This window comes from Embiotoca jacksoni, unplaced genomic scaffold, assembly GCF_022577435.1.
Source record: "Embiotoca jacksoni isolate LCO1_2020_lvr unplaced genomic scaffold, fEmbJac1.0.p SCAF_7, whole genome shotgun sequence".
Lineage (NCBI taxonomy): Eukaryota > Metazoa > Chordata > Actinopteri > Embiotocidae > Embiotoca > Embiotoca jacksoni.
This window is the reverse complement of record NW_027185425.1, coordinates 5,714,947-5,737,852: the sequence shown is the minus strand read 5'-3', so window position 1 is coordinate 5,737,852 and position 22,906 is coordinate 5,714,947. Positions and strand designations below refer to the sequence as shown.

Below are 22,906 nucleotides of genomic sequence, written 5' to 3'. Positions count from 1 at the left end.
GTAAAACTTTAAAACACCATGCAGCTGCTACAGGTTAAAAATATGTAACAGCATATTGGCTATTCTGTAAATAATAGCATTGATAACCAGTCACAGACAAATTGATAGCTTCAAATTCTTATAAAGGCTAATACAATAATAGATCTTCCAAACAGGAGTTCTCAAACATGCATCCATAAAAAGTTGCAGCGTCCATTAAAAAGTTATTTCCTGTACTGAATGAATTCAGCTCCACGCAAAACGCAAAACTTCAGCCGCAGACGTCCGCCTCCCTACTGATCATAAGAGGACGGACACAAATTGACAGAGAGGGCTCAGTAGCCTTCAATAATCGGCTTGTTGGCATAACTGCGTCCCCCCACCTCCCCCCCTCTGCAAGCAGTGGGAGCGCCCTCCTCCCCCTCCTCCCTCTCCTCGTCAGGCGAGTCCCGGAGCAGCGATGCGGTTGCAGGTCATGTTGCGCATTTAAAACGAGGAGCCTCCGGGTCAGCAGAAAACGAAACATAATGAATTACGGATTACCGGTCAGCAGGTTTCAGCGGGGAAACCACAAGCGTCCACACCTGTATCAAGTCGATATTACCACCACTTATGTCCTTCCAAAACCCACAAATCCCTTCATTAGTCAAAGTCACACTGTCATTTTTCAATAAGTTACGAGTTATAATAATAGTAATAATAATAATAATAATTTTTTATAGCACAAGTTTTGCTAAAGGCCATTAAAACGTAAGTTATTTTAAAAATTCTTAGTTAAATTGATAAAAGTTTAAGTTTAATAGACCATTTTTTATGACTGTAAAAAAACATGAACTACTTTTAATATTATATCAAAGGCTTTAATTTCAAATATTAACCATAAACAAATAGCGTTAAACAAGTCTTTTTAATGGTCAATTTATCGAGAATCCATTAATTAAAATCCATTAATAAGTTTCTGAAAAGAAAGCTCTACATTTTGGGAAATACATTTGTCTTCTTGCCAAGATTTAACCAAGATTGAAACCATTCTCATATCTGTCCATAAAGCTGCAGCTCTTCAGTCAATAATACAAGGTTTTGTTTTTATTTTTTATGTCCAGCTAATTTACCTGCAGCCAATTTGATGTCTTCAAATTGCTTGTTTTGACCAAATAAGAACAACAAAAATCCACAGGCCTTAAGTTTGATTAATTTTTTTTAAATGCAATTCATTCCTTTTACTTAGTCATTTAGAGTACATTAAATTTTTTGGATGACTGAGCTGATGCTGACACTCACATTTTGATACAAAAAGGGGCAAACGTTCTGTTTCTTGTGGAGTTACCATGGAAATGTTTATTCTGTTTCTCCACTTGTTAGAGAATTACTATAATATATTTTTAATTAATCTATAAAAGAAAATTAGGATATTCCTGATGGAAATGAATAACTTTTTAAAAGTATATTAACAAAAGCTACTCTACATTGCAGTAAAAATTAAAGCTTTTATTAAAAAAATGTTTTTTTAATGATAATTTAATAGTGATTAAGGTTACAACAGAGATAAAAGACCCTCTCCTGTTACTTTGCTGTCTCTGACCAGGTCAGTCCCCCAATTGTATTGTTGTCCCCTGGACTCACATTTCACCGTTGTTGACCAGGTACTCTCTAAAGTGGTAAGTGTCCTGTACTCACACACTAAAAGGCACACTTGAGAAGCTGCAATTAAAGTTACTGGGTCACTGCGTCGACCTGCTCTTTTCTTAAGTTTCAAATATCAAAGCTCGTCTATCAGTTAACAGTTACTTTTTAAAATGAACTAAACATGTTACGGGTAGAGCTCTTTAATGCATCATCTGGTTGAATGGCGAGTAAACATCAGTGGTAATAAGGGAGAAATTGTGATAGATGGAAAAATCCAGTACATGAACACATTTTTCATTAGACACACTTAAAAAAAAAATAAAAAAAAACACAGCTCAGAGAAGAAGAACCAGAAGTACCGGCTTATTACATTCATGTTTGTCCCAGCTCATAAGATATGTAGTGAAGACTTGAAGGAATTTGGCCAGTAAAACAGACTCTGATAAAACAAAGTTGTGACCATAACAGTAGACAATGCTTCCAAATGCAAATAAGGATGTTGCTGCAAAGAAGCTACCAATTTTAAAACGTGGATGCATCACACACACATTCAACCAGACAGCACAGATCTATTCACAATGACCTTGACCACCAAAATATAAACAGTTCATCCTCAAGTCCCAGTGAACATTTTAGTCAAATTTGAAGAGACTCTTTAAAAACAGTGGGTTCACGAGCACGCGAGGATGTCCTTAAACATTGAGGAAAATGAGGATGACCAGCATTTTTACATACCATTTTGATGTCACAATGAAGGTGACTTTTGGATATACAATGTCCTCATTGTAAATAATAAAAACGGAGAGGGCAGAAGTAGCAAGGTGGTGTTTAATGGGAAGTGGGAGGTCCCTTCTCATAGTGCAACAAGGTTTCCCCTTAGCCGGGGTGCACCAACAGAGCAGAGCTGGATGTAGCATTTCCAAACTGGAAAGTCACAGACTCAAAATGATACGTTTGATGTTACCTCCCGTTTTCTGAAATCGTTTCTAAAATGATTATAAATCATGTTGTCTATGAATGAAAAGTGTGATAATAGCAACAGTTAAGGGGGGGGGGCACTAGTTTGTATTCAGTCTAATCACAATCATGGCCCTGCTATATTTTGGAGAAGAATTTTAATACTTCTATAGACACAGTTTCTGTTGGTTGTTTATATGCTTTCCCTGCCCATCTAGTGTAAAATTACCAGTGTATTGACCTTTTTCCACACATGGCGACATCATACACTGATAATGTCAGTTGAGGATATGTGACACCAAGGAGAAACACAAAAAGAAAAAGAACCGGGTCTCCAGGTTTTTTTAAGGAGTGATAAAAGTCGACACTCAGGCGGTGAGAAACGGGAGTCCTGCAACAGAAGAAAATGACATCGTAGCTCAAACAGCTTCACTGGTTTTAACTCATTTTAAGAGATGTTGGATACGCATCATGCCGTCTGATAATTCTCAAAGCTTTTCATTGCAATATTCAGTAGTCAGTCAGTTATTATAATCCATAGTTTACTGTCCAATCAAACCCATTCATCTGCAAATTTTCAAAATACTTTAAGATAAATGGAATATTTCAAACCCAGACTTGGTGGAAAAAAAAGATTCTTTAAAGTGTTGATATAATTAAACCGAAAAAGCTGTGGGCTATTTTTTTTTAATCCTATTTAGGAGGTGGTGGGGGAGATCTATACAGCATACTACTTGTGATATTTCAGCGATTTACTTCAATACAAGTTTTAGTATCATGTCGTGCCTTCATAAAATACTAAAAATAAACCAGCGCCACGATGACAGTGTTTGGGCTGTGAAAGAAGGAAGTGAGAAATGTGCATTTTGCAGAGTAGGAAGTGGATCACATACATCATTTACCTCTGCTGTCTTTGGCTTGTCTAAAGTCACCACAACTTGATGATGAAAAAATGTTTTAACATTTTTTTTTATTTTTTTTAAAGAGGCAAGGGAAACTGTCACACACAACTAAGCTCACCAACTCAACTTTCATATCAATTACCAGAATGACACTGAATATCAAAACACCTCTGGTACTTACAAAAAACATGTATTATGGAGTTGCAGTCTTCTTTATACATTGGACTTCTCTTCAGTAGAGTTAGTTTTGGTGCCACATAACTTCCTGAAAAACACAATCATATTATTATTATTATTATTACGCTCTGTATGTCCCCTTTTAACAGAAAAGCTTGATTTGTTGTGAAACTTACACTTAACAAAAACAAAACGTAAAAATTATGTTTAGTTAAAGTAAAACATCTGAGACTTCTTTTATGCACACAAAAGGTTTATTTTCTCTAAAATTTTGTTCACCAATTTTTTTAAATCCATGTTAGTTAGCCCTTCACCAAGATAATCCATCCACCTGACAGGTGGGACACCAGATCTTTTACTGCAACTCATTAAAAAGAGGTGTGAAAACAAAACTGCTGCATTTATACATTTTTGTTGATCGTGCGAGTTGTGACTTACACAGCTTGCGTGTCCTTCTTCACATGGTCACATATTGGTCTGTACTCTGTCAGCTGTGTTTTCAGAGTACTGATCTCCTGTTTCCAGGCACCACTGTCTCTCTCCAGGTTCACTTAGTGACGAAGAAAGAAAGAAAATTTCAGCCTTTGACGGTCATTCATGTATGACACCACATAGTGGCACTGGCAACTTAGCTGAGCATTTATCATATCAGTTGTGCGTTGTACCTTTCATCTCGCTGAAGCTCTGCTGTATGTAACCAAGTTCTTCTTTTCGTGTTTTCTGCAATAAAGTGGGAGAAATGTCTGTCTAACAGTCTTTTTCTTAATCCTCTGCAACTGCCTTAAACCTGTAAAACTGGTGACAACCACTACAGCAGGAGGTCATTCAGCCAAGGTATTTAAAATGAGTACTCAGATATTTCAGTGTAGTAAAAATACAATTAATAATAATAATAATAACAACAACAACAACATGTAAAAATATGGCAACACAAGTAAAAGTATTGTATTTAAGTTTAAGTTTTAGCAGTAAAATGTACTGAAAGCATCAGAAGTGAAGAAAAATGGCTGCTGCATATTTTGCAGTACATTAGCAGATAAATAACACTGACGCATGAGGCATTCGCTGTGACCGCAAAAGGAACTAGTTTTAACTACATCACATACAATTAGTTTAGTCCAGGGGTTTCTAACCTGAAGGCTTGTGATTAATGGAAGTCACGCTGCACAATTGCCCTTTTTTTTTTTTTTAACCGTTTTGTTTTTTTTAAATGTTGGCTAATTTGACCCTTGGACAGTAATTTAAATTTACATCATTTAGAGAGTAAACTGTCAAGATAAAAAGGTCAGTAACCACTTCTTCAATGTGTTATATTCTGAAAACCTGTCAAGCATAACTTATACTGCAATTGTCAAACAGTGGAGGGTAATAGAGAAAGAAAAAGAAAGAAGTTTTTTTTCCTCTCAAATGTATTTCAGTAAAAAATATAAAGTGGCAACCGGTGAAATGACTGCAGAAGCCTTACAATTTTAAGTCCAGAACCAGAGTAAATGTGCTCAAAGTGCATGTCTCAAATGTTTTCTAAAAGATCCATGTTTCACTGGATCATCACTGCCACATGAAATACAAAATAGCAAATCTGAAAATTGTTGATTTTCCTTAAACTCCACCCTTCCTCCTGAATTTTACCATTCATGCTCTGTGCTGCTTAAACATGTTACCCTGCCTCGGTAATGGCTTCATTCTCATGATGAATACGAAGAAATCATTGGTGACATGTTCCACTTCCAGAGTAGAAAGACAGACGCTGAAACCACATCAAAAGAGAAGAAAACATTTTCACCTCCTCCTCTTGACAGGTTTCACTTTCTGATTTCTTCTTCTCTATCTCTGATTCGAGTCGGATCACCGCAATCTTCATATCCCGCAACGCATTTATCCCCCGAGCCAATAGGTTTTCCAGCGAGATTTTAACGAGTTCCTGTTCTACACATCGAATATAAAGCTGCCCCAACTCCGCTCTCAAGTTGTCTGTCCTCTTGTCGAATCTGTCCATCACTTGATGTTGGCCAATAACAACTATCAGCAGTCCCATGGACAGCAAGATGGGTAAAATGACAATGATCCACAGATGTCGCATCGATGCCGTTTGGGTTGCTATGAGGAAACACAGAGAGAAATAAAGAAACAGGGATGACAGGTTTCTTAAAGACACACTCTCACCACTCTGATAACAAGTCATTTGAATTAAAACATCCTACTTACAAATGTCTTCTTACCTTATCTGTATATAGTTCCCTTTAGTCCCTGCTCACTTGTGCTCATTAAGTTGCCTCAGCCAGACAGCTCAACAGAGAAGGTGCAGCCTTTCACTTCACTGTAAATGGTTCATTGGTTCCTCTTTTACTTAGCTATCTGTTTGACTGCTAAAGTTTAACCCGCAAACAGGTTGAGCGATTCACTTTGCACTTTGCACTCGTTCGCATACTATGATGAAATATAAAGGTGTACCTGCGCCTGAGTGTATGCAAACAAAGTGATTTGAATGTGTCAGGGACGGGATCTGTGCTCAATGGAGCTCATTGATCACACCTGGAGCCAATCAGGACTGTTAGCGATCGTACGAGAGGGGCCGAGCCAAGTAACTATGAAAAGTGCTGCAGGAGCTGGAACCTTTTCAAAGCAGGTGTTGTGATACGTGCAGATATTTCTATTTCTATGTATCAAATTCTAGTGTTTTTTTCAGGTAGCTCCACGCCAGAAAATGATTAAAAACCAGGAAGTATTAAATATTCAAATAACTCCTAATAAAATTGTATAGTCAAAACACTGTGATGCAACTTGAAAGGTCCCAATTCTATGATCGCTGGTAGCTTAAAGAACAATTTAATCATGAGAAATGCATTGTGTCTCATAATAAAGGTATTCTTTGAAGCAGCTGTAATCAATATCGCTTGCACCAATAGTTAACAGCCAACTCTGCTGTCCCTGCAGAGCGTTTTAGGGACTTTCGGCTCATTGTTTAAGTTTGTGGTGTCATTTGCACAGATGGTTTTCATGTGCTGCAATTGTAGGGAGAGCTGAAGCCTTAGTGGGCATTCAAGACTTAGCAAATAGACTTGGCAAATAAATCGTGATTTGACTTGTGTTTCATGAGTTTATTTTCATTGCTCACAATCACATTTTATTTTTATTGAGTCATTAGCTTTTCTACCTCACTGAAGCATTAAAACTAATATTCTTTAAACTTTCAAGCATTTTTTTATGAGCAAGCTGAAAATAAGCATAAAAACAGGTGGAACGAAACTTTGTCAGCAGCTGCTGTTTTCAGCAAAAAAAGGAAGCTGCTCAGCACCAACCAGCAGAGAGTTAGTGACCAAAAGCAGAGATTAAAAAAAAAAGAATGAATGTTGGGCTGACATTCATGACAAGGCCAGAAACGTGATTACAAATAAGTTTATACTTCTCTATCCTGCTGTGCAAGTTGTCTCTAGCATATATTGCTTGCAGCCATGCCCACATACTTCACAATGTTACATTGTCAACTCTGGTCTGACTGGTCTTTCGGTTTTCACTGGAGAGGAATGAAAAATATAGCTGACTGCCCACAATCAGAAGAGAATCCCTTGTGTCAATGTTTGCAAAGATCTAATATCATTATAATACAGTGTATGAAGTTTAATATCATTTCTCTTCTCTTTTTTTTTGTTATAAGCATTATAAAACAGACTTTGGCTGATCTTTTTTTTACTTTTCATTTTGTTCATTCTACATGTACCATGTAAGTTGTGTAATTTACCATTAAAACCTAAAAACAGGTTTGTCTACATTTACAGATGCCATTTTGCAGATAAACAGTTTTCACAAGACAGTCATGTATGAGAAATGCGTGAGTTGTGTGTGAATATTACAATTAGTACATGTGAAAACAAATACACTTCTATCTGCTGCATTGTGTTCCTATAAATGGAATAAAACAATTAGATAAAATCTTTACCTGGAACACACAAAGAATAAAAACAAAAACCCAGAGGCTCAACTCCACAACATCACTGTGTGTCCAGTGCTCTCCGGACAACAGTAAAGAGCTCCATACAATCCTTTTGAAAATAAGGAACAGCTCTGAAGAATTGTGCATTTGAACTATTGGCAGCCACTCATTTTCTCTGTGGGCGGGGACAGAATGCTTACAGTGTCAACAAATTATAGCTGATAAATGTTTTAGTGGAACAGAGAAATCAAATGGCAGGGCACAAAGACTGAAGACAAATCAGCTTTAGTCCCCCCAAAAAAGCAGAAAGCAAAAGCCACGATGGGACTAAGAGTCATTTTTTATTTGTTTGTAGTCTTACATCCTGTGATATCCTGTTTTCATTTTAATCTTTAAAACCGTTTTGGGTTTCTCCTTGACCCCTTTCACCTTTTTTTCCCACTGAAATCACTTGTGGTTAAGTATTATATAACATTAACTAGATTTCATTAACATTTCTTTTCCAGTCAGGAAAGGCTTTACAAAAGATGTTTATATGACTAAATAAGGAGATTACTATAAAACTATAATAAAGGACTTTAACTGGGTAATATACTACACTGATAGGGAAATAGATCAATTTAAATTAGTAATAGATTACTCTTAAACTCTAATAAATACTTTTTTTTTGCTGTGTAATAGCTACTCTTAAGGGGTGATAAATTATTTTAATTGGGTGATAGATTACTAGAAAAACATAATAAGATACTCTAAATGAGAAACATTACTCTAAAAGTGCCTTATTCCTTAACTGGGTAGATTAATGTAAAAGTTTGATAACTTTAATAGAGTGACTTAATTCCTAAAAAAAATATCAAACCCAAAACAACAAATAACCAAACAAATAATAGAAAAAAAGTTTGTTTTACAGTAGAACAACACTTATTCAGTAGATTAAAAATAACTCTTTGACAATTGTTTGAATTTTATGGAGTAAAAGACTGTTAAAGTGATTTAGTCACTATCAGAAGGTCCATCCTTCATTTAAGTCACATGCTACAAAAACAGTTTGTACAAAACAACATGACAAAATGTTTAGCATTTTTGCAGAGTGTAAACTATGCCAACAGAACGCACGTTCATCTAGTTTTTAATAACAGGGATGAGGGAGTTTGTCGTAAACTCTGTGGAGTTTTGGGTAAGAAACCAGAAAGGTTTTGAAAAAGATATCAGCTTGATCCACGTTTATTCAAGTTCATCACATCCTGAAAGAAAGTTTAAAAAAAAAAAAAAGGCTCTGCAGATTCAAACATGCAAATACAATGAAGCCATCATTATTGTTAGTTAGTGGTGACATAGTGCTTTTTCTGCTGTGAAAAGTCAAAATATCTACTCTAAAGATGTATGTTATTATACCAGTATATATCATCCTGAACTTGGTGGAATTGTTTCCACTATGACTGCAGACTTTTTCCACCAACCTTGAATGGATCAGCAGATATCACTCAAGTTCAAACCCATCCTGTGTTTATCTTGACAGCTATGTTACCCCCCACACAAACCATCATATCCCCCCACTCCCACACCCACCCCTCATTTCCAAGCATTTCACGCCCACACGTCCGCCCCTCACCATCTCTCATTCATATAAACTGTCACAGTGCATTTTAGAGAGAAATCTGCCTTTTCAGAGATCAGTTCCCACCATACCACCATACAGCCATGACTTCAGTTGGAGGCTGCACAGGCTTTTGGATAATTGTACTGATGACTCTTCATGGTGCAAATCTGGGAGGTAATTTCTTCTAGATCACTTGTGCATTTACACTCACTTCACTGTTCAAACTGCAAACGCTGTTAACCTCTGTGTTGCTTTATGTCTGATTTCCACAGAGACCCACAAGTACTTCCGCAATGAGCCAGATGTCCCTTTTCCGCCTGCTCTACCCACCGCTCACAACCTGGATGCCATTTGTCTTCAGGGTCAGGGTCGTCCCAGATACCCAGACAGCTTCTTCCCGCACTCTGGTAACAGTCATTTCCGTCGCCGTGGAAACGCCATCAACCTCCTGGAGTCGTGGTACAGCATGTGCTGCTTTGGACAAGTGGCACGGAGCAACCAGATCCTCTGCTGCGCCGAGCAAGCTGTGAGTCTCCGAGAATAAACAGGACAACACATTATGCATGATACTGTTATTATTTATCATAGGCTACTTAATTAAAGTGCAATATCAGTTTATTAATAAAGTATAATTGTGAGGGGATAATACAAAATGTTTTCACAATAATAGTATGCTGCTGTATTGCATATAGTGTGCTCTGTACTCCATTTTTTTTTTTATACAAAAGTACAAACACAATTTATAATTCAAAATGAGTTTTGTTATTTTCTGTTTTTATGCAGGGTAACAAAATACATCAAATGTATAACTTTCCTTATGTACATACTATTTTGTGATTTTCTTCTTCAAAAACAGACCAAAAAGTATCATCTGTGATTACTAATCTTCAAGAGGATTCGCAAAGATCATTTTACTGTCAGTGGTCAACTGTCAGTGTCAGTCAGCTAATATACAACTACAAGGATTTTGAAGAGAATTTCATTGTATTTAACAATGTACAGGAAATAATATATTTAAATGACAATATAAATTTGTACCTTTTTCAATACTCATAGTGATAGATAAGTGGTGACAAAAAGAAAAATATATTTTCCCTTACTGTGTCATATCTCAAAGAATTAGCATCAGTGGGAGAGACAAATCTAAAAGGAATTCCTGTATTTTACACAAAAAGAGTTGTTTTGTGCTCACGTAAGCAAACAAGCAGGATTAATTGAGTGAACGACGGCCGGTGAGAGTTTGTGAGGATGATTTGTGCTTTTCTTACAGTGGAAACAAGCCCTGTCCCAGTTCTGTGTGGATGAATATTCCACCATGACTCTCCCATATGAGTGCTGTGAGGGCACACCGGATGCTCGGTGGACGTGCTTCAACAGCGAGCTGCCAAACCCAAACTACGACGCCTCACCAGGCTACACTGCCCCTGTAGTCCCCGGGCAGCCAGGATTCACCTTCAACCCAAATGCTTGCTTGAGGTGAAAAGAACACAACGTCATACATAAATAAAGTATGAAAAGAGTTCATTGTGAAGTGAAAATATGTGCAGTATAATGCTTATCTAATACTTTATCTATATTTGGTCTTTGTTTCAGGCTCTTAGAAGACGACACGGAATGCTAGTTTGGTTTATTAAAGTCAATAAAACTCAGCTTTTATTTTTTCAACTCTGTATTTTCACCAAGATTTGTCACAAAAACTGAAAATACATTTAATTTTTTTATTTTATTTTATTTTATTTTTTTTATCAAATTCTCACCGATATAACTCTGTCTTGAATTTCAAAATTTTTGACCTTTTTATTCTTATTCTACGTGAAATAAAGACACAGCCTAAAGGGTCATTGCCTTATTGTTTTTTTGTTATTGATGGAAGTTACAGTGGACCTCATGTAACAGCCTCAAAAAGGAAAATGAAATAAGTTATCAGTGTTTAAACGTCCACACTTTGTTGTAGCAAATACACAAAATCACAGGCTATGTAATGAAACAATTGTTCACCAGGGGTCACGGTTGGGTTGAATATGACATTCAAATATTGGTAATGAATAATATAGGTTTGAGCTTGCTGCCCAAGAATGTGAGAACTAAAAAAATAACCCAGGCCACATTAATAATTTAATCAGCAGTCAACACACTTCCTGTTTGAGTCTTTTCCATTCACAATAAAAGCGGAATTCTAAAAATTAAAATCAGTAGAAATGCAGTCCATATAAATATTTCAGAGAGGGAAATGTTTTGATTAATTGAAGGTCATTCGGTACACCTCCACTAAAGCCAATAGTCCACTCCTCTATGATATGCAAATCTGAAAGTGCCTGAAACTGCTCACAGCTTCAGTTTTCTTCACTTTGAAAATTGCGTAGTGAAAATGTGTTCGCACCAGGCTACTTATACAAGTCTGTATTTCCAAAACTATTTGAATGACGTCAAAATATCCTAATGCCTCACTAAAACCTCACATCTCAGCTGTGGTACCAGTCACAGTTCTCCCTTATGAAAAGATGCCCCCGTGTGTATCCAGGGGATTGTTGGTACCTGTAAATGTGGATTGATAAAGTGTTTATATGAGTCATTGTATTTGACAGGCCTATTTTTGGTTAGAAATGGTTTGTGTATCAGCAGCGTCATTGGATGCATGCCAAAATTTGGGGCTCTTCCTTGGCCCAGGCTACAGCCCTACACCAAGTTTTATGAAAATCAGGCAAGTAGATGTTCCCAAATCCTGAACAAGGACAACGTAAGGAATAGACTTAAAACAACAATGGTAGAGATGTTATGGCACAAAATAAAACGGTCATTAAGCAATAAAGGAAACAACGGAGTTCAAAAACAAAAAGACAACAACAAAAAGAGGAACAGTCACGTAGCCTAATTAAACGAGCAAGCACAAAACGCAAAGTAATAAGCATTTCAAAAGCGAGGACCGCGGTACAGCAGTATATATATATATATATATATATATATATTTTTTTTTTTGCCTTTTCTATTAATTTTATCCATTAACTTTGGCAAATTTAAAGTAGTTGGTAAACATTAAAGGTCTCAGTAGGTCCGTTTTTGGGTGGAGCTGATTTTATAGTGACATTTTGTTTTATTTTGAAAGGAAAAAAACCCGGAAGTGTGATTCTTGCTCCGGCTAAAAGAGCCGAGCACAAACTAGCCGCTTCCTGCACTGTTTCCTTGTTTATGTGTTTTCGGGCAAACAAGCACCTTTACAGGAGAAAAGTTTGCTTGTCTTTCTGCGAAAACTTCCAGAACTCCTCCGCAGTATATACGAGTAAGTTGACGTTTTGTTTTTGTTGTTTTGTTTTTTTTCCCCGTGGTGATTTTCGGTATTTATTAGCGTGACTCGTTTGGTTAAAGTTAAAAAAAAAAAAAAAAAAAAAAAAAAAAAAAAAAAAAGTTAAAGCAGAGTTAGCAGCTAGCTTTCACGCAGTCAGTCGGCTTCAATTTCGCAACCCAGCTGTTGTGTTATCCTGTTACAACACGCGCCGGCCTTCCCATTCATCACCGGTTTTTTTTTTTTTACTGAATGACATTATTTAACAGACAGTTAGCGGCAGCTTGAGGTGCCATTAGCGGGGAGGTTGCCGTTGAAACGTCCATTCTGCCGTCGGCCAACGTGGCTGCGGTCGATATTTGTGGTGTGAAGTCACTCTTGTGTGTGCGTGTGTGCGTGTGCGTGCGTGTGCGTGCTGCTTTCCTACCCAGATCCACGCTTCCTTGACCCTGCTCGCATCGAGAGATCTGATACTCCCCCTGAGGTGAATCAGGACCTTGAGTTTTCATCAATAAAGTGTGAGATAAGTTTCTGGTCTGAATGGCCACAGCTGCAGAGGAGCCTCCCGGGCTGCAGGGCCACACTGCCAGTAAGTACTGCGTTATTATTATTATTATTGTTATTATTATTCCCCACCTCTCATTTAAAGTGACAGATCAGACGTGCTTGATCAGTTGTTGTTGTTTTTTTTATTTCTAATCACTTGAGTGATACAGATACACAGCTCAGGTTATTGATCCTGTGGATTGACATGTCTCAGCGGCTCATTAGACAGAGATTGATAGTTTATTTATTATGCGTGATGGAACTTTTGGTGGATATAAAATTGTTTGGGGCGTTACTCTCAGTTTTTGTTGAAACTGTAAGAGAAGTGTTGACTCAGTATTTTGTCATTTTTGAGACTATACTTTCTGGGTCTGTTGAATTGTGTCACGTAGTGGAGATTTTCCCACTTTCACCTCGGGAGGGCTGGTTTAAGATTCAGGCTCAATTCTTGTCGACGACATCTCCCAAAAGAGTAAATGATTCCACATGCTATAATCTTGATTATTATTTATTCAACGGATGGTCTCTCAGATTGCAGTAACATAACGATACAACCCCTGCAATCCTTAAAACCAAAAAATCTCAACCAGGAAGGAAATGCTGAATGAATCAATTTGACTTTAGATTTCCAAAGGACATACCTACAGCTATCTGTCTCTTTTAACATGAACTCATTTATTAACTTATTCTTATCATTTCAAAATGATCATTTCTAAACAGAAATCACACGTGTGCATGCACACCCTACTTAGATTGGTTTCTACCTGTTGTACTGTGAGACGTTTCAAATATTAAGTCAACCTCTACTGATATAAAAAGGATGTGCCTAATAAACTGAGAACATACAAAATAAGCCTGAGCACAGCAAACAGTAAAGGTTTGAAAGAGATACTGGCTGATTTACTCAGTATGCTCTTCAGTAAATTTGGATGATTCATAATGGTCGGATTAAAATAAGATTCATATTTGAGTGGTTTTGATCAAAGAATTACAATATTTCCAGAATATCATCCTTTTGCTGAGTCAACTATTTATTTCAGCAAAATACTATAAATTGTAGGGCGAGCCTAAAACTATCTTGCGTTACTTTGTTTGGGAATGTTTATTTTGAAAAAAATGTATTTACTTTTAAAACATGTGGTTGGATATTAATTATTTTTTAGGGTGGAGGCCCCTAATACAGCGATTTAAAAGAGAAAGGTCAAAACTGAAGACGCCGAGGACAAGATATTCTAAACATCAAACTCGGCAAATACTTCCTTTCCAATTTCCCATAATCCAACCAACATCTTTTTCATCAGAAACTTCTAGCTCTGTACACACCCACGACTTTCTAACTCCACATCTGCAGTTTGAAACGCATGCTGTTTAAAATGTGTAGTCTCCATGATGGGCTGACCCTGATGACATCTCTATTTTCTGTTGACCTTTAGGTTGCAAGTTCACAAAATGAAATCAATCTGAATAGCAGACACCATTATGCCCTTTCACTTTCTAGAGTGTATTTCCTTGAAATTCAAACGTGAACTACTTAATGCTGACTTTAGACTCCTGGTAATGCAACTTGCTATTATCAGGACATTCATTGGCCCGTTGTGAACTCCCTTTAATAGCATACTACTCTGAATTCCTCCCATTGCACTCAAAGACCTGCAGAGTCAGTTCTGGAGGACACTGGCTTCTCTCAGAGGTAATGAACGTGGTGCGTCTGCATGCCTGTGTCAGAGCTCAGCTGCGCTCTCCGTGTCCAGTAGTAGGGAATGCCGGAAGCTGTGTTGCTCGATTTTCCTGCACCCACTGTAATAACTGCATTTGCTTGATCAACTCATTTCCTTTCCTCGGTGTGTATTTCTTGTGTAACTTGTACATTTCTCACCCCAGATTCGACTGGGATTCAAAAAAATGCTTCGACAGAGGTGAGAAGTACATTTGTTGGGAGGAAATGTGTAATCAGTGAGGAAACTGCTTCTTAAACGATTTGGACTTCCCCAATATGTTTGCTGACATGACGTCTATTTATTCTTGTGAAAGATGAGTGTTCCATGTGACTCGTTTTCCTTTTGTAACCCAATTTGTTCTGACAGGGTCCGAGCACCACCATGACTCCGGCCATGAAGAAAACGATCGGCCATCGCGGAATTGATCAAACTGGGGAGACAACATACAAAAAGGTGGGAGATCAGCCATTGCAGTCTGAAGTACATTTTCACTGAAAACTGTCCATCATGATTTTCAAGACCTCAAAGTAAATATTCATCACCCTATATCTTGTTTTATCTGACCAGCAGTCAACTCGCTGTACTGGACTTCTAATCTCACAGGAGTATCTATATACCTCCATTAACTGTCAAAACAATTGTTCAATTAAAGAACAATAATAAATAAATGCTCAAAACCCCCAAATTTAAGCCAGGGATTCGCCAAACTTTTCAATGTACCACTACGAGCCAAAACAAAGTGCCACTTCACACTGCAGCTACAGATAGTTTTTTACTTTCAGATAAGATTCACAGATTTAACCATGAAATAGTCTCACAAATACAAAAAAAAACAATAACACGAGGCTATCGTTTTAAATTCAGAGTACATTCGGCTCTCTTAATTAAAAAGGCGCCGCTCCGATTCCTCCTCAGCATTAAAAGGTTCTTCTGATCTGTTAGGTCCAGTGTTATCACTTTACTCTCTACTGTTTTGTTTTTTTTAGATTTTAATCATAGACATTTTACAATTCCACTTTTTTAGCTAAAATCAGCGACTCGGGGGTCCGAATCTGTTAAGCTAACGTTAGCTTTATTTTATGTCGGCTGTGATGTTACCCTACGTGGCTGAGCAAAGGCAACTTTTATTTCTATAACTACTTGACTGATGAACAACTGTTGTTTGTGATAAAAAAATAAATTAAATGACAATTATTTTGGAGTTGAACTGGTTGGAGTTAAAACGTGGAGCTCATCTAGCAGTGGCAGTTTATGTCTGTTGATTTAATGCTTTGTATAAAAATCCATAATTCTTGTTTATGTGCAGTCTAATTCAGATTACATGTGAAGATTTAAAAAATCTGGATCACCAAGTGGCAACTGGCAAATGTTACCAGCCTCTGTGGCATCTTTCATTAATCATTTCAAACTTTGTTTTTCATCCGATATAAGCCGGTTTTCTCTTTCTTCCAGACGACATCATCAGCTCTGAAAGGTTCTATCCAGTTGGGCATCACGCACACGGTCGGCAGCTTAAGTCGAAAACCTGAGAGAGACGTGCTCCTGCAGGATTTTGAGGTGGTGGAAAGCATCTTCTTTCCCAGGTGAGTCTTTAAAACGATCAATTAAGGATGTGTTTGAACGATGAATAAATGGAGGCTTTAATTTCTGTGTCGGGACAATTTGCCTGTAGAACAACTGTACTCTTTTACAGGAAGGTAATCTTGTGCCTCCTCTGTGTTTTTCTGGCAGCGAGGGCAGCAACCTGACACCAGCGCACCACTATGGAGACTTCAGGTTCAAAACATACGCCCCAATCGCCTTTCGCTACTTCAGGGAGATGTTTGGCATCCGGCCAGATGACTACATGGTACACTTGTTTACTCGGCATGTGTTCGACTCGGAAAATGTGCAAAACAGCTAGCCCATACAGGAAAAAAAAACAAAGTGCTGTGAACTACGAGAAGAAAGGAGGGATTGAGCAACCAGAAAGACGGAAACTGGGGAAGTGTGAATAGTGTAATGTTGACACAGGAGAGGCGTAGCTGATGACGACTGCGGATTTTCCTGTTTTCTGAACCTGTAAGCCTGTTGTTGTTGTTTTTCGTTTTATCAAATATCTAACCACTTTGTTCTGGTCTTTTTTTCAGTACTCTTTGTGTAACGAGCCGCTGATCGAGCTGTCGAACTCTGGGGCCAGTGGATCTCTCTTCTATGTTTCTCGTGATGATGAGTACATCATTAAGACGGTGCAGCACAAAGAAGCAGAATTTCTACAAAAACTGCTTCCAGGTTACTTCATGGTAAGACCTGATGGTATCTGCAGAAATCATGTGCTCATGACACTGCGTAAATCTGAATCCCTGTAACCATCAAGTGACAAGCCTTGGAAACCACTGCTGCTGTCACAGTGAAACTTTGGAAGCTGAAATGATTTTTCAATTAATGGATTAGTTTATTGCTTGAAAATGAATCTGTAATTAGTTTAATTAATTGGTAACTAGTTTGTAATTTTTTTCCCATCAAAAACTTAAAACTTCTTAAACAATTTTAAACATTTGACTTTCATTTCCAGAGCTCTGGACTTGTATGCTGTTGGTTGGACAAAACAAGCATTTTGAATTTGTCACTTTATTGTCTGTAAAATGGATATTTTTCATTATTTTAGTTTTGCCTTACTCTTCCATCCTCTCTGTTTCTTCTTGAGAACCTGAACCAGAACAAGCGGACCTTATTACCAAAGTTTTACGGGCTGTACTGCGTCCAGGCAGGCGGCAAGAACATCCGCATTGCAGTCATGAACAATCTGCTACCGAGTGCTGTACGGATGCACCTCAAGTACGACCTAAAGGGCTCCACCTATAAGCGACGGGCCTCGGCTAAAGAGAGGGAAAAGGCCGTACCCGCGTACAAGGACCTGGACTTCATGCAGGACATGTCTGAGGGGCTGTTACTGGAGGGGGACAAGCACAGTGCTGTTTGCAAGACCCTCCAGAGAGACTGTTTGGTGAGAACTATGGACAAATGCCTTTCTAAACAGGATGCTACAAGTGGGATATCGTTGAATTCATTTGAGATAAAATTATGACAAACACACAACAAACTTTCACAAAAATTAAATTAGCTTATAATTCAGTCTTTGGTCTTGCAGTACTTTTCTTGTCTTCCATTCAGCTCCTGCAGAGTTTCAAGATTATGGACTACAGCCTCCTGGTGGGAATTCATAACGTCGATCAGGCCTGTCGAGAGCAAGCCAGCGAGGAGGCGGTGGCTGCAGCCGCGGACCAAAGGAGACCGCAAGGCCAAAAGTCCTTGTACAGCACGGCTATAGAGGCCATCCAGGCTGACACAGGAAGCGTGGGATCACTGGACACGGAGGACAAGTGAGTGACAGTGTGTCTGCGGCCACAGAGTGGTCATGTGTGGGGCAGCTTCCTTGTCTGTCCTCACAATGATGGGTTTACTGAGAAGAAAGATGAATCACGAAATGTGTTTTTATTTTACAGAACGGGAGGAATCCCTGCACGGAACTCAAAAGGCGAGAGGCTGCTGGTCTACATTGGTATCATCGACATACTGCAGTCTTATAGGTAACCGTGCACATGTTTGTATATATGCATGTCGACACAGCTTGCAGAGCAGGAGTAGTTCCAGGTCTATATCTGTGTCTACACGGGATGCGTTCAAGCACAGAACTAAGTTCACTGTAGTCGTACGTGAAGCGTAAAACGTTGGGTCGTGTTTTTACAAATATATAACTTTCACGCAGCCCATGTAGACAACTGACAGAAAAACAGGGTTCCCATGACATGAATGAGACTGAGTCAAAGCTAAGCTTTATTTGTTCTAAAAAAAATAAAAAGCAGACAATGATTTGTTTAATGTTTCTGCTCTGTGTCATGTGAAACTGCACATGACGGATTATGTAACCTCTATGATCAAACTGGGCTGTGTGTATTGTTTTTCAGATTAGTAAAGAGGCTTGAACACTCCTGGAAAGCTCTGGTTCATGATGGGGTAAGGTTCCTCTCCTACCTTGTTGGCTTGTAGTGTTTTTAAAAAGATCAATGCTAACTTGTAATCTCTCTTTTTCTTCAGGACACTGTGTCAGTGCACAGACCGGGTTTCTATGCAGAACGATTTCAGAAGTTCATGTGCACCACAGTCTTCAAAAAGATTTCATGTAAGTGGTTATTAAATCTGTCCAAGTATGAATACATAATGTCCATTTCACAGTCTGGAGTCTGAACACTTTTTTTTTCCTTCTGTTTTGTCTAGTAAAGACCTCCCCGTCTAAGAAGCGCCGTGCTGTGGCTCATGGTCCGATGAAAAGAGCTGCTGGCTCTGGGGCTCTTCTGATGACCCAAACCAGTAGCAACAGCCAGATACCTTCACTCCAAACTCAACTGAGCTCTGACACCAGAGAAGACAGTGAAGGAGATAGTGGTAAGGAAAGAGGAATTCAGTCTTCCACTGTAGTGTGGGAAATGAGTTATGTTTACTAATAACCACAAACATTCAGTCTTCCTACATGTACCAGCATGTGAAGTGCTTCCCCTGCAAGTATATTGAGAGTTTTACAAGTTGTTTTTTTTTTCCCTCCCCTCCAACCCAGGCATGCAGTCAGGTCGTCCTGACCTCCTCCCAAAGACCTTACCGCCCAGCGACGCTGTTGGCAGAGCTCCTGGAGCAGCAGCAGCCTCCTCCTCCTCCTCCTCCTCCTTGGGAGACCCTGGATTCACTTCTGCAAATCGGCCTCTGCCTCACTCTGAGGATACCTCCAAGTTAAACAACCAATCAAGCCAAGATGAGGAGCACAGCACCCCTAACAGGTGAGAGGTGAAAAGACACATGAAGATTATTATTTCAACATGAGTGATCCTCCACAGTATGTCCGGATTCCAAAATTCCGATTCAGGCGTGTTTTCCGACAGCATGTCAGTGTTGGCAGACGGCACTGAATCGGGTCTAGTCACATGTGTGAAACAGCGCGACCAGGTCCAACTGGTTTATTGATTTTCTACTTTAGAGATCAGTTAAAAATTCATGCACATACCAACAGCAGAAATGACTGCGGTGGTTTGGATGTTTGGTAAAAAAAAAAATATATATACAAATGGACTGGACAAAATATTAGAAACATCTGTCAAGATAAAGCAAAATTATTTCAACAGCACTGTTAACTACATATTCCAAAATGACCATAAAGTTCACACATCTTTCCAACCCATGCAAACAAACAAAAATTGAGCCTCAGGCAGAGCTTCCCTTTTGATTGTGTACGCAGTTCAATTGACTTGACCCATGCCAAACCATCTGTAACCAAAATGGAGCTCCACTGGTAGAGGTGTTGATACACAGGTTATGAATGAGTGTGAGCTAAAGACCGAACCACAGGAAAGTCAAAGTCTTTGCTGCCTGTATGCAAATGTACGAAAACATGTCATGAGAACGTCCGTTCTTTTAAGGAAACACGTGTCTATATTCAGATGATATATTTCAATGCATACAACCCCAGTGTTTTATATTGTGTTCTGCTCTTCTGTTGTTTTCAGAGCTCAGTTTGTGAGTCTTGAAGAAAGTATCGGTGCTGACGATGTGATCTCACTCAGCGACATCGTTCCCAACGCCAGCAAATGCTCTGCAAGTTGATTTCTTAAATGTCTCAAGTTCTTCTGTCACATTTTTTTCTCTTCTGCTTTGTGTTTTTTTTTTTTTTTTTTTAACCAGGTCTTTTGCTTTTGGTTTACAGGTGTAGGTGTAAAAAAAAAATAATAACTGGACTCGCGTAGCCTGGAAAAAACTTGGAGGATGTTCTGAGCGTGGCTGAAAGGTTACGACTCCCCGCTTGGTGGGGTTTGAGGTACCGGAATAAAAAAAAAGAAAAAAAAAAGAAGAAGTTATCATCAAGATAAGTGGGATATTAAATGTTTTTTGTTGTTCTTGTTTGTTGCACTGGGATTTCTGAATCTTGACACGGTATGAGTATGTATGTATGTGGGCATTTGTGTTCTGACACTAGTAATTGCAGGTACATTAATGTTGTGGTTATTGAACACTATTATTGATCTCATAGGAACGCTTGCACTCAAAACTAAAGTTTGTTCTTGGCACTGATGTGCTCAGTTCAACCAGCATTTGATGTGACGTGAAACATGAGGACTCTTCCTTATTTGAGAAAAAGAAATTAATAATTCTGGCCTGGTTATTTCAAATTCACTGTCCCTTTTAAAAATGATTTCCCGTTTCATGTTCACCAAATTGCTGAAGCACATCCTCATACAAACTTCACTCTGTCTGTCCCAGCACCCAGAGACTGTTCCTGACATGTCTTTGACCAAGACGCTTAAACACAAAACCATATTATTTGAATTGGGGAAAAGAGTTTTAAATTAAAGGGTTTATTTTTAAAGAAAATACTGTTTTCACACATGGTAAGCTGCTGTTTTTTTTTTTAAGCTTACTCTGAATGCAAATTATGCTGGAGAACGTGACCCTCAGCTTGTGGTTTTTATTTAACCAAGTGTTTTAAAGGACCTGCACAGACTGTGAATCCTAAACGTCACCGCTAATGTTCAGGTCAAAGGGTTATTTTAAGAGGCTCTTCTTTTATATTTGTATATTTTATGATCTGATGTCAGTCTTTGGTTTAGTCTAGCTTATGATCAAATGTGACTGATACTGATAGTCGAACAGTTGTTGTCAAAGGACCACAACAAACAGTGACCTGGGGCCTGTCTCATGAAGCAACACTCATGAGTTAGCCAGCCATGTTTGGATTGAATCTGATCTTTTCGGTGTCGCAAGCTTGAGTGAAAACTTAGTTGTTGCATTACTAACTACTATTATTACTAACTGATCAAACCTGCATAGAGTAGTTTGTGTTAAAGCTTGCAAATCAAAAATATTCAAGAAAAACATGAACATAGGAATCACCTCCTCACTAATTGGGCACCAAAGAGCACAGTGTCACATTATTACAAACTGGTACAATCACTTTGTTTTCCATTACAATTCACCATAATGGAAATAGTATTATTGAAGTCAAGTTGTGGTAAATGTTAAACTATCGACCCACGCTGGCAACAAATAGAGAAACTCCAGAGGTTTTTTTAACAGTGTAAATACCAATTAAAAAAATTAACTCTTTACTGCTCTCTTTTTTTTTTTTTTTTTTTTCTGGAGAACATGAGCTATTATTAGAACATGTAAAAATATGAAGCTGTCATATACACTCTGGATTATTAGATATACCTAGCTGAGGGTATACAGGCAAACAGTTCTGCACTAAATCCTCCCTTTGTGAAGGTTATGATTTTGAGTTTTTATTGAAACTGTTTTAGCGAGGTGTTGACTCAGCTTTATGATGATTTTTGGGGGCAGTTTGTGCCATTTTATTATTAGTCTGTTATACTGATGGGTGTTTCTATTTTGTCCACCGCATTTATATCAGTGAGACCAGGCTAAATAGGAGAACTGCAACCGAGTGTCTATAACAAGGACACACAATGTCTTGTTATGAGCCATAACACCTGAAACCAGGCCTCAATAAAGTCAGCCAGTTTCAGACCTGCAGTTATTTCAGCAGTTCAGACATGGTTGCTCCCTGACTGTTGATCTATGTTAGACTTTGTTTTATGAATGGTGTATATTTACATTTTACATTTTAAGCATACAAAAAGAGTTTTATAAACCACATGTATCGCAGGATGGAGTAGAAGGACTTGTTTGGGTCCTTCAGTAATTTTGCTACTGAAAAATTATAAACTAGGGTAGTAATGCATTTTCTTAAAGTATTTTATTTACACTTTTCCACTATTTGCATTTGTTAGCTGCAGTGTGTCTGCTCAGTATGAAATAGGCTGCAAATACGTATGAAAACTTTTACATTTTCAGACTGATTTATGATGTATTGTCTTTAGCATTTGGTCGCTTGCTTTTTATTGGTGTATTTAGCAAACAATACTCATATTAATCCGTTATATTGATTATAGTCATAATATAACCGTTCTTACCCAGGGTTAATTGATCTACTTGTATAAGCTCTTTGAAATTGGTGTTAGGTGCAGTGAGGCTGGTAACTTCCAGACAGATTTTTGAGACGGGCCCCCTGCTGTGGTATAAAAAAAAAAAAAATTGTTTTTTTTTACCCGGAAAACATGGTGATGGCTGCCTGGTGTGTAAAAAGTGAACGAGACAAAACAGTTTGTC

General features: G+C 38.2%; 3 protein-coding genes across 4 annotated transcripts; 2 read left to right on the top strand and 1 right to left on the bottom strand.

Moving 5' to 3' along the window:
• Window positions 1-1,789: 1,789 nt before the first annotated feature.
• On the bottom strand, window positions 1,790-7,672 carry LOC138214496 (uncharacterized). 2 transcript variants are annotated; one of them, XM_069176165.1, is made up of 6 exons: window positions 7,579-7,672; window positions 5,425-5,738; window positions 4,307-4,361; window positions 4,080-4,191; window positions 3,646-3,729; window positions 1,790-2,953 (listed from the first exon to the last, which is right to left on the bottom strand). In XM_069176165.1, exons 2-5 carry the CDS (start codon window positions 5,719-5,721, stop codon window positions 3,678-3,680), a joined length of 516 nt encoding a protein of 171 aa, XP_069032266.1. In that variant the 5' UTR covers window positions 5,722-5,738; window positions 7,579-7,672; the 3' UTR covers window positions 1,790-2,953; window positions 3,646-3,677. The 2 variants fall into 2 exon arrangements, with proteins under 2 accessions (XP_069032266.1, XP_069032265.1); XM_069176164.1 differs by lacking the exon at window positions 7,579-7,672 and adding an exon at window positions 5,861-6,059.
• Window positions 7,673-9,193: 1,521 nt separating this feature from the next.
• On the top strand, window positions 9,194-10,989 carry ecm1a (extracellular matrix protein 1a). Its single transcript, XM_069176162.1, has 4 exons — window positions 9,194-9,346; window positions 9,445-9,698; window positions 10,443-10,648; window positions 10,766-10,989. Exons 1-4 carry the CDS (start codon window positions 9,274-9,276, stop codon window positions 10,791-10,793), a joined length of 561 nt encoding a protein of 186 aa, XP_069032263.1. The 5' UTR covers window positions 9,194-9,273; the 3' UTR covers window positions 10,794-10,989.
• Window positions 10,990-12,316: 1,327 nt separating this feature from the next.
• Window positions 12,317-20,347, top strand: LOC138214698 (phosphatidylinositol 4-phosphate 5-kinase type-1 alpha-like). The gene is made up of 15 exons (XM_069176473.1): window positions 12,317-13,041; window positions 14,647-14,688; window positions 14,880-14,914; window positions 15,083-15,169; window positions 16,169-16,299; window positions 16,448-16,565; window positions 16,846-16,998; window positions 17,403-17,702; window positions 17,870-18,078; window positions 18,202-18,285; window positions 18,664-18,712; window positions 18,794-18,878; window positions 18,974-19,141; window positions 19,311-19,527; window positions 20,251-20,347. The coding sequence occupies exons 1-15, from the start codon at window positions 12,993-12,995 to the stop codon at window positions 20,345-20,347; spliced, it is 1,824 nt and encodes a 607-aa protein (XP_069032574.1). The 5' UTR covers window positions 12,317-12,992.
• Window positions 20,348-22,906: the final 2,559 nt, after the last annotated feature.